Genomic DNA, 15,386 nt, shown 5'->3' on the forward strand with positions numbered 1-15,386 from the left:
GTTTAAAGCTAAACTTTCTAGAACAGAGCTCAAAGAATTTTGTAAGTTTTTTTTTAACCCGTTTTATTTTAACTTTATTTTAACTTTTTGTGATCAAGCAGAGGCTGAAGAATCAATTCACTGTGTAATTTGCATTTTTAAAACAAATACTCGCAAAACTCTAGTTATGCAAATAAGCAAGTGCTTGCAGGCCTTAATGAGCAGCTGCACCTGGCTGATTTATGGAAAGTATTTCTTCGACACGAGAGCTGTCACTTAAAACAATAGACGAGGTTATGGACCTCCTACGATACATGAATTATACATGGTGTGTGGCAAAAGATATTTTCTCTTCCAAGCAAACTTTGTCTTCAAATCAGACGCAGTTGCAAACAAAGTAGAAATGTTTCAAAAGGAAATCACGCCACAAGATGCTACATTTTTGGTCCCTCTATAATAGGGACCTGGAAAAAGAAATTGTCCAAAACATGAGACTGTTTGTAAGAGAAGGAACTGCAAGACTAAAGAAAATAGAATTAATGTAAGAAACAACAGAAGTTGCACCAAAAATTCTCATAATCTGGGAAAAAGTCTTGATAAAATAATACATATTTTCTGAAGTTGTTAGTTCTGAAGCCTCATTGTTTAGTTGGAACATCAAATCATKCTGAGTTCCACTTGATTTAGACAAAATATTTTGCCACGGTTTTATTCTGTAATCACTTGGTGTGTGGCAAAATATATTTTCTCTTCCAAGCAAACTTTGTCTTTAAAGTTTAAAATTTTTTGACTTTCTCAGTACAGTGAGTGCTTCACTGTACTGGTGCAGAAAGCCCAATGATGGAACCGATTCATTAGTGATGATACAACCAGTGTGACAGATACTCAAATAAAAGGCTTTGTAAAGATTTCTCTGATTGCTCCTTTTTTGAAAAATATTTCTCTTTAGTAACTATAATTATAAGCTTTCCAAGTATTTCWCTCCATCCCTCCCACTGTGAGTTATGAATGATGTATTTTGGAAGCACAAGCAAAATTTCGCTGTGTGCGGTAGAGCAGTTGCTCTAAAAATGGGTTTTACTTATTTAAAACAAGACAAATAATTCAGAGTAGATATTTCAGCATCTTTTGTTAGAAGTTAGCACAACTGGCTTGRAGACTTGCCAAAGGCTGTCGATATTTCCAAATCTAGCATAACCCAAAAAGAACAAACAAAAACAAAGTGACATTCTTCTTTTTAATGTCTTCATCGTATTTTTAATACTTTTGTTTGGTGAGAAAAATCAGGGTGGGTTTATTCTGACCAGCTGATATTTGATTTGGACTGTTTTAAACTGAAAATTTCCACCAGCAGATATTAACATTGAGAGTTCTGTTTTACACCCGGAGTGGCATCTCAAATTAATGCCTCTGTTGCAGATAATATTTGCTTGGCAGAATAAAACATGAGTTTGTACTTGAACACCAGCCACAGGAGTTGCTCTAATCCTAGCAGAGTTGTTTGCATTTCCCTGCATTTTTTTATTCTTTAATTACTTACAATAATCCACTATTATTTGTGCATTTGGGCCTATTTTGGTGATTCCAAATGAAAGTGACATTTACCTGTCGATTATGATCCTTCCCTTTTCCAGTCCAAGATTGTTGAGGATCCAGTGGCCATCCTTCAGGCAGCACACTTGGCTGCAACCAAGGTCTGACCATAACTACGGCTGGTTGCAGTGCTGATTGCATGATTTCTTATATTGTTTGGTTCTTGACATATTAAGCAGAAACTGTTGCAGTGTTTTGTAAAGCAGTTTTACCACCTAGAAGCCCGGGACTTCCCTAAAGCACTTTGGTAAAAAATAAAAGCAACTGGAGCTGACTGGTCAGCTCCACTTTCCTGATGAGGCACTCTGCACTTTACATCATGAGCACTATTCAAATGTAAGAGTGTATAATTAAATGCAAAATAAGTACACAGCTTTAATGGCAGAATAATGCAATAATGACTTTTATTGCAAGAACCCTGTGAAAAATAACGGGTTTTTTTGTCCTTGTTGGACCAGATTCTGACAAACATGATCTTTATATCTGAAGAAAGAAGCAATAAAAATATTTAAACATGTTTTATTTCATGTGGATTTCAACTGTGTGCTATATCAAACTCTAGGAGAGAGAAAAACCAAAGTGTTTTGTTTTCACTGCGTTTATTTTTATTTGATCTCCCATAGATGTTGTAGCTTTCTGTGCATGACTTTTCTCTTGACATTTTGACCTGCTTGTRCTCTGTTCTCTTTCTTTTAGTCAATCAAAGCAGGGTGTTTTACTGTGTGTGATGTTCATGGTGTGAATGAAAACAAAAACTTGTCTTGSCTTCTGCCTGTGATGTCTTCAGAGGGAAGATGTAATATTAATCCTGACTGAGTTGAGTGAACACTTAGTAAACACTGAGTGCTTTAGATTTGTATTGGAAGGTAAGCTATGAAAACAGAAATGATTTTGTAGAAGGCTACTGAATAATGGATTCAGGTTGTGAAACAAAAAAACACACCAGTGCTCTCCAATCATACATGTACTTCAATAGTAGTGGAGATATACGGCTGTAGAGCATATTAATTACAGATGCAYCATTAGGAATTTTGTGGTCAGTTTCCAGGGTTTGTGTTTTGCACAACAGCAGTTTCTCTTTAACAGCTATAACATAAAAATGAAGAACATTCAAATTGTCTTCCTATCATTGGCGTACATTGGGCAAGAAGAGGTGATGTCACACTGTGTGAGAGAACAGTCGCTGTGAAATGAGATTTGATTATTTAAAAAAAAAAGCAAATCATCATAGAGTTGACATTTCAAGCTTTTTTAGCGTCTTCTAATCACTATTGGAACTTTTAAAGTAGCTGTATTTTTTTTAACTACTTCTCTATGTCTTTGCATAAGAATGAAGACCTTTCCTTGAGATATTCAAAAAGCATRAAAGACAGTTGTTTGACGCTTACGGGGATAAAGCAGAGCAACAATAGATGCTTCCACTATCAAAATCTTGAAAATAGTTTTTCTTTATAGGGGTAAAAACAAATTACCAGGGTAGAAATTTGACACAAGAGGGAGTAACTACTACACCCAAAGTAATATTTCATGGTTTTTAAGCCATTTATGTTCCAGTGCAAAAATAAAAACAAACACAACCCCTGTGGATCATTAATAGATTTTTATGAAGGAGCTTCTGCTTTACGGTGTGTTTAATGCTCGCATGAGACTCTAATACAGTGTGAAAATGGTGTGAAATCATCACAAGATTACGGCAGCAGAGTTAATGTCAGTATTACCTCCTCAGTTTTATCTTCAAGTTCTACAGAGGCTTTCAATAAAGAATATATTTGATTGAGGTGTGTTGAACCAGGGCAGCATCTAAAATGTGCAGGACAATGGTTCTTAAAGACGCACCTTGTGCTGTAAAACAACACTGTGCCTTCTTGCTGGTTCTGAAGGTCAACATTAAAAACCCACAGACATGCTCTAGTATATCACAGAAATTACAGCAACCTTTTAAATAGATTCTAACATCTCTGTCCTGACTCTGAATGTATGTGAAAGTAGCATACTGTTGATRAAAGTRCCTACATTTTAGTCKTCTTCACTCAGTAAATAACGTCCRCACCAAAGTGTGTTCCAAAATATAAAAAAAGTTCAATTCATTAATTAATTTWAAAAAATATGTATTTTGACATTTGTAATGTCTGAACATTGTCTGTAAACAGACATCTCCTTCTGATTGTTTTGCTTTGGCAGGTGAAGACAGAGGAACAGTTGAAGGCAGAAAAGGCCTGGTACGACACGGAAAAAGTATGGCTTGTCCACAAGGATGGATTTTCTCTGGGTTTGTATTATTATATTTTTTTTTTTTTAAATCTGCATTTGTTATGATGAATAGACATGTTAAACTCCCTCTCCTGCCAGTGTCGGCATGTGGTGACATTTGATTGCAAAAAGTACAGATGTGGGCGTTTTGAAGCACATAAAATGCTTTTAGAAACGTTGCTGTTAATTTGACGGCTCTTGTTTACCTCAGACCGAATGTATTTCCCATTTGTAGTGTTCTCAAAAYGACATGCGTGTTATGCTTTATTGAATCTCATGCATTATTAAAATATATGCAACTGCCCTAAGCCATGTGGCATGAAAGAGAAGGTCCAGATCAGATGTCACATTCAATGAATTTCCTAATTTGTGGTAATGCAGCCACTCTCTTGAAGACGGAGGCAGGCAGCCTGCCAGAGGGGAAGGTAAAAATCCGCCTGGAGAGTGATGGATCTTTATTGGAGGTGGATGAAGATGATGTAGAGAAGGTACTTAATCATCACATCAACTCTTAACCTCATCCATAATCGAACGCTCTCGGTGAGTGTGYGTGTGACCGCCTCTGCCTTTGAACTCTAGGCAAACCCGCCGCTGTTTGACCGAGTGGAGGACTTGGCCTCTCTGCAATATTTGAACGAGTCGAGCGTGATGCACTCACTGCGGCAGCGTTACGGCAGCAACCTCCTGCACTCCCACGCTGGGCCCAACATGGTGGTCATTAACCCAATTAGTGCCCCCTCTATGTATTCTGAGAAGGTAGGCAGCAGTGTTTTTTATTTTTTTATTTATTTTTTTAAATGCATGCATGTATTCTGAATTGGGTTGAAATGGATGCGCTGAGAGTGAAACATGCCCAATGATGTGAGCTAATGTGTAGATAAGTCCTATTTCTGTTCTCATCTTCCTTCCTGTCCAGGTCATGCAGATGTTCAAAGGCTGCAGAAAAGAAGACACGGCCCCCCACATTTACAGYATGGCRCAGGCTGCCTATAGGAGCCTCCTTACAACTCGTCAGGATCAATCCATTGTCTTGCTTGGCAAGAGTGGAAGTGGCAAGACCACCAACTGTCAGCACATCATCCAGTACCTGGTTACCATCGCTGGAAGCACCAACAAATCATTCTCCAGTAAGCTGGAAGGGATGCATTTAAATTATGCTTTATTTGTCAGCTATTTGTTTTTAAGCTCTTCCAGTTAMCAGCACTTCAATTTGGTTCATTGTAGCAGAAAAATGGCAGGCAGTCTATTCAGTTTTGGAGGCTTTTGGGAACGCTTCAACTTCCCTTAATGGGAATGCAAGTCGCTTCTCCCACATCGTTTCCCTGGATTTCGACCAGGCAGGCCTGGTGACATCAGCCTCTGTCCAGGTAAACACAAACACACTAGAAGAAAAAAACAGACCAATTTTTGTGTTTTTTTTTTCCTTTTTGTATTCTCCTTGCTTAATTCATTGTGGTTGTAGATGTCTCTTTGGTTTTTGCACTAATTGCAAAATAGATGCATTAATCAAAAACTTTCCTGATACTTCACTGCAACCAAACTCCATTCAGATCTATAATTAGGTGCTATATGTGTACAARGAATTGATTTTTAGATAATTTTGTCAACTTGGTTTTATTGTGACTTCACAGACGATGCTTTTAGAGAAAATGAGGGTGACGAGGAGACCAGAAGGGGAGTCCACTTTCAACGTGTTTTACTACYTGATGGCTGGAGTAGATAGCGCTCTTAGGTCAGTATTGATGCTATTTAGCCAATTAAAATAACAAGRCAGCTCTGTTCTGTATTGAATTAGTGACACACAAATAGTGCCTTGCAGAACTATTTATACCTTTTRAGCTTTTTCCACATTTTTATAAATTTGAACCACAAACTGCCAYGTTGCTTTGCTGATTTTTTTTTTTGTTACAGACCAACACAAAGGAGTATTTAGCTGTAAACAAAAGATAACATGGTTTTTRAAAAATAATAATAAAAGGAAAGTTGCCGGCTTTAATACATGATTAGGTTATAAAACAATTTCTGCATGCTTTGAACATCTCACAGAGSAATATTCCAATAATAATCTAAAAATGGAAATAGCATGGAACTGACAAACATACCAAGATATTCCACCTTACATGCAAAACCCTATTTGAAGTGGAAAACAAAAAAKGGATATAACACTGAATGTGGCAGAACCATTGTCATTCAGTGGGGAAGCTTTTGGAGGGGACATAGCCAAATGTCMTTTTAAAAAATATTGACCACTACTTTGTAAATATAAATRTCTGYATGAAAGCTAAGTATCATTTACCTTCCATTTWAAAAAATTATGCACTGGTTTGTGTTTGTCCATCTAATCCCCCAAATAACGTATCMAAGGTTTTGTTTAGAATGGGACAAAATGTGAAAAAGTGGGAGGGTTTGAATACTTTTGCAGGGCTCTGCATGGTGTGTTTCAATAATATTCTGTCAGCTGTCATTTCCTTATCTTTTTTCCCCATCAGAACGGAGCTGCACCTCAACCACTTTGCTGACAACAATGCATTCGGAATCACGTCGCAGAATAAGGTAAATGCTGCCCCGCGAGCGGAGATTGGCCTTTGAAGATATTACTTTGACCTCTTATAAAGCCGAAGTAATCTTTATAAAAATCTGTTAGGCAGAGGATAAGCAGCGGGCCTCTCAGCAGTTTTCCAAACTGCAAGTAGCCCTGAAGGTCCTTGGGATCAGCGCGGATGAGCAGCGGGCCCTCTGGCTGGTTCTTGGGGCCATCTATCATCTCGGAGCAGCTGGAGCTACCAAGAGTAAGATTTATTTACATCAAACAAGAAAAAAAAAAAAAAGGAAAAACATTTCTCCCCTTCATAGTGGCATCAATACTAGTGGTAATAATGATAATCATAGCAGTGTGTGAACAATTAAAAATCTTTGTGAGTTTGTAAAACACCCCCCCCCCCCTCCAAATCCCTTCCACCATTTGCTATTTTTTCAGCAGCTTTTTACTTGATGTGTCAATGTTGAGGCTGCATTTTGAAACCATCACTTGTGTGATGCAAGAAAGATGTAACCGAGGCAGCTGAATTATGCATTTRCACTTAGAAAGAGATGTTGCACAGTGCACAGATCATTACACTGTGCTTCACCAATCTGCAGCCCTAAATGAAATATCACATTGTTGGGGAAATGCATGCCTTACWACTAATACTACTTGCATAWGAAAAGGTGAAGAAATAATTGAATATCTACACTAGTTAGGGTTATGGCTGCTGTGTGAATGTTATGCTGGTTTTTTKTTGTTGTTGTTTTTGACTGTTTCAAKTGTTTTYCCCYTGGTGTTCAGTGCTTATACAGTTTGCAACAATAAATGGAATGGCAGAGAAACTGTTCAAAACATTAGCAATTCATGTTGCAACTGATTAGGTTATATCTTTCAGAAATAGTGGAAGCAGATGTTAACATAAACATTAGAATGGATATTACAGCATTCACTGTAATGCTCTACTTGATCTTGATTACAGAAAAACTGTTAGACTTTGTTTTGGGTTGACTTCAATCTCATCGAGATGGAAAAGGGAGGAAAAAAGAAAGGAAGAAAATGTGAACGGGGAGATRGAGAGGTAAAGATAGAGGAGAGGGAGAAAGTTTAAGAGAATATAAGAAAATGCACTAATAATCTGCTTCTCCAAATTCCTAGTTCTTTTTCTTTSTTGAAAGAGAAAAGTACAAAATATCTTCAGCCTAATCTRTTCTGAACACCTTGTCCTGTATTGCCTACGTGGCTTTTGGTAAGCGTTAAAAAATACTTCAATAATGGTTTTCTTCTTCCTGACTAACCCTTTTCAGRTTTTTTACTTGGAATGCACAATTATGAACTATTTTGTATTTGTCTGTCACACAATCTTAGTAAAATACATGGTTGTAGCATGACAAAAAGAAATCCAATTTTGATATTTTTTACATTTTTGTCCTCTGCATCACATCCTCATAGGGTCTTAGAAAAGGAATACAATTACCATATCCAAACTAAGTCTTCAAGATTTGATCTTACAAAATATGTTTTTTTATGAGTGTCACTAAAATGCACTGAACATAACACAAGTCACAAAGACTGCACTGTAGCAGGATGCATGGGKTGAAGCATCTTGTGTTTTTTGAAACATTTCTTCACCCTTCATTACGTCTGCACAGTTGCTTATGCAGACTAACTCGCCCAATTAGTGTCAGTGATCCCCTCCAGCTGGCTACCAATCTTTCTGATGGCGCTATAACATCATTAGGAACTAATTTTAAAACCTTCCCAGCACTGGATATTGTCTGTGAATGCAGAATCAAACTAATGTTCTTATGATCGGCATGACATTTCAATTTGGGAAGGTTTTCGTCAGAGCTATTCTTCTTAATAAGGTGTGCTGTATGGTGATAAAGTTCTCGAACCATAGATGCAACACAGCGATAACAGTTTGACTTGTATACATTCAAAAGTTATGTTTATTYATTAGAATATTCTGCACTTCTGAAAACATGTTTGTTGCCTCGGCTGACTGCTCCAGAGTACTTCTAAAATCAGTTTTTCAGCAGTGTAATCTCATTTTGTAACACAAGAGGGCAGCAATGATCTCTGTTTACCCATAGCTACGTCAAGGAGCCATGTAAAAGGAGCTTGCTTTTGTGTTTACTGTACTGTCAATCCATTTATCTGACAAGTGTTAATTGGAAAAGGTTTACTCCATAATTGCTGTTGTTGAAGCAGATATGTACAGATGGATTTATTTCATCTTTAAAAACCTTTCCCCTCCATACCTGTTTTGACCCTGTAAAATAAGGCTACAATGACAAAACCAGCTTCTTCTTCTTTTCTTGATGTCTTAAATAATTCCCGATTGAGCCGCCTATCATTCAAAGCAAATATTTAAAAGTCTTTGCTTGACTCAACAAACGTTCTGCTACACATTAGGAGACACACGCAAGTGTTCTGTCGCAGTGATGAAACCGATAGAGCCCACTGTTTTTTTTTCTGTGTGTAATCCCCAAAGTTATTCTCTGTCAAAAGACTTAGAAGATACCAGTTCATGGTGGATTATAACTGCAGTTTTTTACTGCTGTGTTTGGATGTCATCATTATTTTTAATAGATTAAAGAGACGCCTGTGTCTCCCAAATGAAGTTCCCAGTCAAGTAAATAAATTGTTCTTCACTAATTGCGTTTATTCCCATGGTGGAGTTCTCTCTCTCTCTCTTTTTTTKTTGTAAACTTGTAGATGAGCAAGGTTATATTTTCTTTTCAGTAATGGTTCAGACATGTTTTTTCTTTTGTTTTTTTTAACAGTTTGTCATCAGCTCTGCCTGCAGTGCCTTGCAAAAGTATTAACTCACCTTGAACTTTTTCTGATTTCATCCTGWACAGCTACGCGTAGCTTTCAATTTTCTTTACAAGTAAAAATCTGAAAAATGTGTCATGCATTGTCCCACTCCCGTCCCACCAGAGTGCCTCTAGCTAGTGACAAACTGAAAATGGACTTTCTATCAACAGTGGCTATTTTATCACCACTCCTCCATGTTAGTCAYATCTCACCTGAGGTKTGAATCTCTGCAGCTCCTCCAGAGTGTTATTGGCTGCTTCTCTGATTAGCACTCTCCTTGCCAGGCTTRTCAGTTTAGGTTTTTGATGGTTATTGGTAGGCTCACAGTTTTGTCGTTCTCTTTTAACTTTCAGATGATGGATTTTCAGTTGATAAAATTTTGCGTAGTTACTTGCAACATTGTGTTGCTCTATCACATAAAATCTCAATAAAAGAGGTTGAAGTTTGTAGCTGTAAGATGACAAAATGTTAAAGTTTAAAGGGGCATGGATACTTTCGCAAAGTATTGGTGGGCAGAAGCATAACCCTGGCCCTCTAAAAGATGTGATTGTCACAGATGTTGCCTGGAACTTGCTGGCAGAAGGTCTAATGGAGGTTTTTATACACATGTCTCAGCTGGCAGGAAACAATTTGCACGTCACGAGTGGGCCCAGAAGGCAGCCTACCTGCTGGGCTGCACCCTGGAGGAGCTTTCCTCCTCCATCTTCAAGCATCAGACCAAGGGCACCCTGCCCAGAACCGGCGCCATCCGCCAGGCTTCCGAGGAAAATGGCACAGCAGATGCAGGTACTCAGCAGAATATATTTTCCTGTATACTCTTTTCATTCCCCTGCTTCTCTTTGTCACTCTCTGTCTACTCCTTCACACGCGCGCACGCTCCCACGCATATGTGCCTGCTCATCACCTAAGGGAAATTGCATGCATGGGAGAAAAAAGTAAAGCTTATCTTAGTAATGAATACTACACGTCCACATTGGCTATTGACAGATGAGTGCACACACTATGTTGGGACAAGCAATTTTGGATCCCCTTTTCATTCTTCGTCCTTGAAATTATAATTGCGTTGCATTGATTTTTGTCACGTGCAGGTGCCCTGACTTTCCATCAACAGACTTTGAAGGGCACYGGRATACAGTTAAAAGTCCATCACAGCAGGGATTGACAGAAATGACCTCAGTCTCACCTTCACTCTCCCCCCCAAGTCGCACATAGACCTAGTGTCCAGTTTGTGTGTGCGTGCACACATGAAAACGTCCCCCTACTAAACATAAAGTCACTATTCTGTTTGATAATGGAATGAATTAAGTGAGCCTAACAGGTGGCCACTGCCGCTAGGCACAAACATGAGTTAGCGCTGTTAGATGTGACCGGTTCCAAAGCACCTGAGTCCAAAATGTCAATGCTTCACAAAGACAATTTTAAACCCAGCTTGGATACTTAAGCCTCTGGGTATAAAATGCTCAAACGTGGCACCATTGACCCTTCCTCATCGGAGCAAATGTCCGACTGTAATTTATTTCCTCTATTCTTCAGTTAGATCTTTGTGTTGCCTCATTGTTAAGATATTAAAAATTGTAAATAACAGATATGTTCTGTCTGACTTCTTCCATATCAGGATCCAAATCCACAGCAATGGAGTGTTTGGAGGCAATGGCATCAGGGCTTTACTCTGAAGTCTTTGCTGTCGTCGTATCTTTGATAAATCGGTTAGTATTGGGGCAAACTGACATATCTTGGGTTGCATTAATACGGTTTTACCATGCATTTTTAAAAACAGTTCCAGCCACATTTTCCTCTGAAGTTTTAAAAGCCTTGGAATAAATTCCTAATTTATAGCAAAAGCATGATTTTATGTGTTGGAAAAGTACTATGTTCATGCTAAACAAAAGCCTATATTGTCTTTTAAAATAAACTAAAAAGGTTTTACATTGATACTATACTTTTCAAGATGTTCAGATCTTCCAATTAGGAATCATTTACTTTTTTCCCCCCTGGAGTGAAAATATGATTCCATTTATTTTAGTCTCCAGTACTGGCTAACCAAGACACTATATTTATTTTGAAAGCATGCACAGTGAGCAGAGAACAGTTAAAAACAAAATCTCCAAAGCTCAACAAGAAGTGTCACGTTGGTCATGTGTATGTATGATGGGCATCACGTCTCTGTAACAATCATTAGATTCAGCAAGTTGTTTTGGGATTGATGTCAGAAAATGCATTTTCCTCCTTATCATTACTATTGTAAATGTGAGTTTGCTAAATTCTGTTGGAATTCAACTGGAATTGTGTTTGGCGTCTGACAAAATTTGTCATTGTGAGAGAATTGTTAGAAAAATTATTAGAAAATATTTGAACATAATCTTAAACTGGCGATATGTAGTCATTCAGATACTCTAACCAGAGACTTTTAGTGCTTTTACGACCAAACCCGACTTATGACAAATATGAAACGGTGTCAGAATTTTTTGGGGGGAAAGAATAAATTGTGCAAAAATCAGTCTTGCTGCAAATTTCAAGGTTTCTGTTATGCTCATTATTAAGTTAATCAGTAACAAAAGTTCCACTTACGTTTGATGTGAAACAAAGAATGAATATATGGAAAAGCGTTTATATACACTCTTGAGTTAGGTGAAGAACCTGTGATGTTATGGCCTGTTTACTTTCCAAACATCACAGGAACCTTGCTAAAGTGCATAACATCACTAAATATTGGAACAGTTTAATAARAATGTAGTTGTTTTTACTATTAAATTGAAAATGGGCCATTATTGGGTCTTTCAGAATAATGATTCTCCTTTTATGGTCAAATAAACATGCAAGACACAAAATCAACTGTATTTCTTGGAATTACCAGTTCCCAAACCTCATTCCTCCAATTATAATTTGAAGCTTAACACTGGTGATTTTGTTAAAAACTGTTACTTTATTTTATTTTATTTTATTTATTTTTTTTACTGTTTACCAAATGAATACATGGTTTTGGAGTGGCCAAGACAAAGTCAGTCTTTTCTGAAATCGGACTAAGATGCTGTGTCATAACCTTTAAGAGGCTGTCCAATGTGTCAATTCTGCAAAGAAGAGTGGACCAAAATTCCTCCACACTGACGTGAAGATTTCATTAATGTCAATCATTTAAATGTGACAAAATACAGAAAAAATCTGYAGGATTGGACTTCATAATATGTTGCTCACAGTCATGGCGATATCGGTGTGAAATATTCATTTTGCAAAAGACTGTTTGGAATACAATAGCTGTTGGCCAATATTGCAACTGGTATGAACTTGAATTTTACATGCCAATGTAATATTTAGTAAGTCAGGCAGAGTTTCATGCCACCAGATGTTCATAATGGATACAAATTACACTGCCCAAAATGTTAAAGGTCATAGAGTGATTGTAGCACTGATGAGAAAGAGAGGAAAGAAGTAAATAAGCATTTATATAGCCACTGACATCACAACATTTTTCTGATATTGGGCAGCCTTCTGTAAGGAACTAAAAAAAACCCACAACACTATAACTGATGCTATAAAACCATTTAAATTAGAAGTTGGAGCTAGAGGAAGGGAAGTGAATTATCTAAAGTAAAGATCAACTTTATGGTTCAAGGTTTGTAGAGTGAATGTAATCAGTGAAAGATATGTTATTGCTACATGTGTATGTTTTCTTTTTTATGGCTTTTCTTTTCTTCCCACCCCCTGTGTACTTAAGGGCCTTGAAATCCAGCCAGCACTCCATGTGCTCTCTGCTCATTGTGGACACACCGGGCTTTCAGAACCCCAGGCTTGCTAAGCGTGAGAGCGGCACAACCTTTGAAGACTTGTGCCACAACTACACTCAGGAACGCTTGCAGAGCCTCTTCTACCAGCGCACCTTTGTTCAGGAGCTGGAAAGATACAAAGAGGTAGAGACATGTGTGAGAGATAATGTGCTGTGCATACATACATCCCCAGTCTCCTTGTTTTGTCTTTCTCCTGCCTTCCCCCCCTGCTCTCTCTCCCCTTTTTGTCTGCCACTGTTTCTCCGATATATCAACTCCAATAGCGAATGTGTTCACACATCAGAAACGCTAGCCGTCCCACCTGTCACAAGCTGTGACAAGCCGAACTAGTTCATGTGTTAGACCTCCTCATTAGTGATGCCGGTGTTCACCTCTTCTGCCGAGATCAAAGTAAAGTCACTCACAGCTACCTATGAGAGGCACGCCCAGCTGCACAGCCGTGGCGTTTCTCCCTGATGAAAGAACCATTCTTCTTCTCTCCTCCCCTGAGCTCATTCTAGCAGAACCGTACYATAGTAACTGGCCACAGTCGTCTTCAAGTATTTATTAAAGGACAAAATACTGAAGATTTATTTTATGCCTTTACACATATATTAATCTTCTCAAGCCGTTGCACTCTTAAGTCTTCTCAGCTGACCTGATTGTGAAGTTAACCAGGAACCCCAAACAACGTTGTGTTGGATGCAGTGAATAAAAAATCTGGGGACTTCTAGCTTGTTCTGCCACCCACGTCATTCGCCTGGAAGAATAGAAAATGGGGCAGAATTAAGTATTGCATGGTAATGCTTTGCCGTCAATACAACCCGAGAATATATGGAGCTGTGAACCTGTCATCGTAAACTAGGTCAAACTCATTTAAATCGGCACCGAGCGTTAACGTTGACGATGATGGGCAGGTCAAACCGTGAAGCGCAAAACAGTCGYATGCTTTGTAATCAACGCTGGAATGCAGTGGAGCGCCGAGGCTGTTGGGAGGAACTTTTTGTGTTCCCTCAAATGCCCGTTTCATGCTCGCGTTCAAATCGTACATGAGCGTCTGTCACAGATGCATCATCGACATTTCCAACTGTTTTCATGCCACTGTTTACTACCGTTTGTAACATTCTTCCCCCACCCCTTTCCTAAACTGGTAATGGCATTTTAATGCAATAATTCCTTCTTCACCTTTCATTTCCATTTACCTTCAGGAAAACTACTTGCGTTAAATGCCACATATTCTTGCTATTTTAATGGTTTTGGTGCAGCCTTTAACTATATAATATCTAAAATACCTCTTTTTTTAAAATACCATTTTAATTTCTAATCATTCTTAAAACAATTGTGTCTTTGAGCACCTTTCCAAGTTACTTAAGCTATAGAAGAAAATAAGACATATAATTGTATTCATGAATAACCTTTAACAATAGATGTGGTAAATCCACCTCATCAGACAGATTAATTATAAGAATTTATAGCTTTTCTGTGGTTCTATTAACTGCTGTAAGTATTCATAATGGTTTAAAAGAAAATGCAAGAGACAACCGTTCTTATTATAAAAAGAAATATGGAAGTAGCTTAAGAAAATACTTTATATATTTTTACACTGCCTTATGTTTCAATCAGACAGCTGCTGGCCAGAAGAGTCTTAAATGAGCTTTTCTTAATATTTCCAGGAAAATCATTGGTGTCGCACCACCCCCCACATCCAGTTTGCTTGTAAATAATCATAGTCATCATTTTCAATATCCATCCAATTCAAAGATTAAAGGTTCATAAAGTACTTGTAGCATAAACTGCTGTGATATTTTTGAAATTGGACTTGTTTAAAGATTGTAAAAGTTATTTTTGGTCTTGGCCTTTCTTGGGCTGGCTGCTAGCTTCAGCCGTTGGCAACAACTAAGTTGGATATATGTGAACTAAAAAGAACAAAATAGTTGTTCCTACTCATAACTTTTTAACTCAACCTTTCATAATTTCTGTACTACCCTTATAATAACCAACAATAAAATAGAACAGCTCAATTAACGAACTTGTGATGTTGCAGAAACATCAGTAGACCTGCTGATAGTGCTGCTGATTTTATGACATGCTTAAATCTGAAGTGTGCAAYCGGTTATCTGATTAGATTTTAAAGGAGAAACAGTCATAGTTAGGCTTATCTATGTTAATCCGAATCAGACAGGATGCATGCAATGGGATGTTTGAACAGGGACGGAGCATAAGGTCATGATAGTGGTAGGCCAGTTATCAATATAATCTGTGTCAACTCCTTCTTTTTTCCCTGCACTAATTTAAAAGTGACGACAGAAAACAGATCTACTTTAAACCTATGTGAAATTGTGTGTTTTCTTGATTAAACCAGGATTAAGCTAGTCTTCATGCTGAAACCTTTTTTTGTTATTTGTATGGGTTTTAAGAGAACTATCCATCCATCCATCCATCCATCCATCCATCCATCC

General features: G+C 37.9%; 1 protein-coding gene across 6 annotated transcripts in view; it reads left to right on the plus strand.

Moving 5' to 3' along the window:
* The window catches only part of LOC103475883 (unconventional myosin-XVIIIa-like), an 84,096-nt gene that overhangs the window by 16,166 nt on the left and 52,544 nt on the right, over positions 1-15,386 (plus strand). For 3 of the 6 annotated variants that reach the window (XM_017308670.1, XM_017308671.1, XM_017308672.1), the window contains 12 exons: positions 1,614-1,673; positions 3,754-3,841; positions 4,204-4,310; positions 4,402-4,578; positions 4,739-4,949; positions 5,047-5,189; positions 5,454-5,554; positions 6,312-6,375; positions 6,467-6,611; positions 9,782-9,952; positions 10,782-10,872; positions 12,879-13,071. In XM_017308670.1, coding sequence (XP_017164159.1) covers positions 1,614-1,673; positions 3,754-3,841; positions 4,204-4,310; positions 4,402-4,578; positions 4,739-4,949; positions 5,047-5,189; positions 5,454-5,554; positions 6,312-6,375; positions 6,467-6,611; positions 9,782-9,952; positions 10,782-10,872; positions 12,879-13,071 — 1,551 coding nt within the window. The remainder of the gene's footprint in view (positions 1-1,613; positions 1,674-3,753; positions 3,842-4,203; positions 4,311-4,401; positions 4,579-4,738; positions 4,950-5,046; positions 5,190-5,453; positions 5,555-6,311; positions 6,376-6,466; positions 6,612-9,781; positions 9,953-10,781; positions 10,873-12,878; positions 13,072-15,386) is intronic. The other 3 variants (XM_008427832.2, XM_008427827.2, XM_008427829.2) reach the window with 1 other exon arrangement.

Source organism: Poecilia reticulata, linkage group LG14 (assembly GCF_000633615.1).
Source record: "Poecilia reticulata strain Guanapo linkage group LG14, Guppy_female_1.0+MT, whole genome shotgun sequence".
Classification (NCBI taxonomy): domain Eukaryota; kingdom Metazoa; phylum Chordata; class Actinopteri; order Cyprinodontiformes; family Poeciliidae; genus Poecilia; species Poecilia reticulata.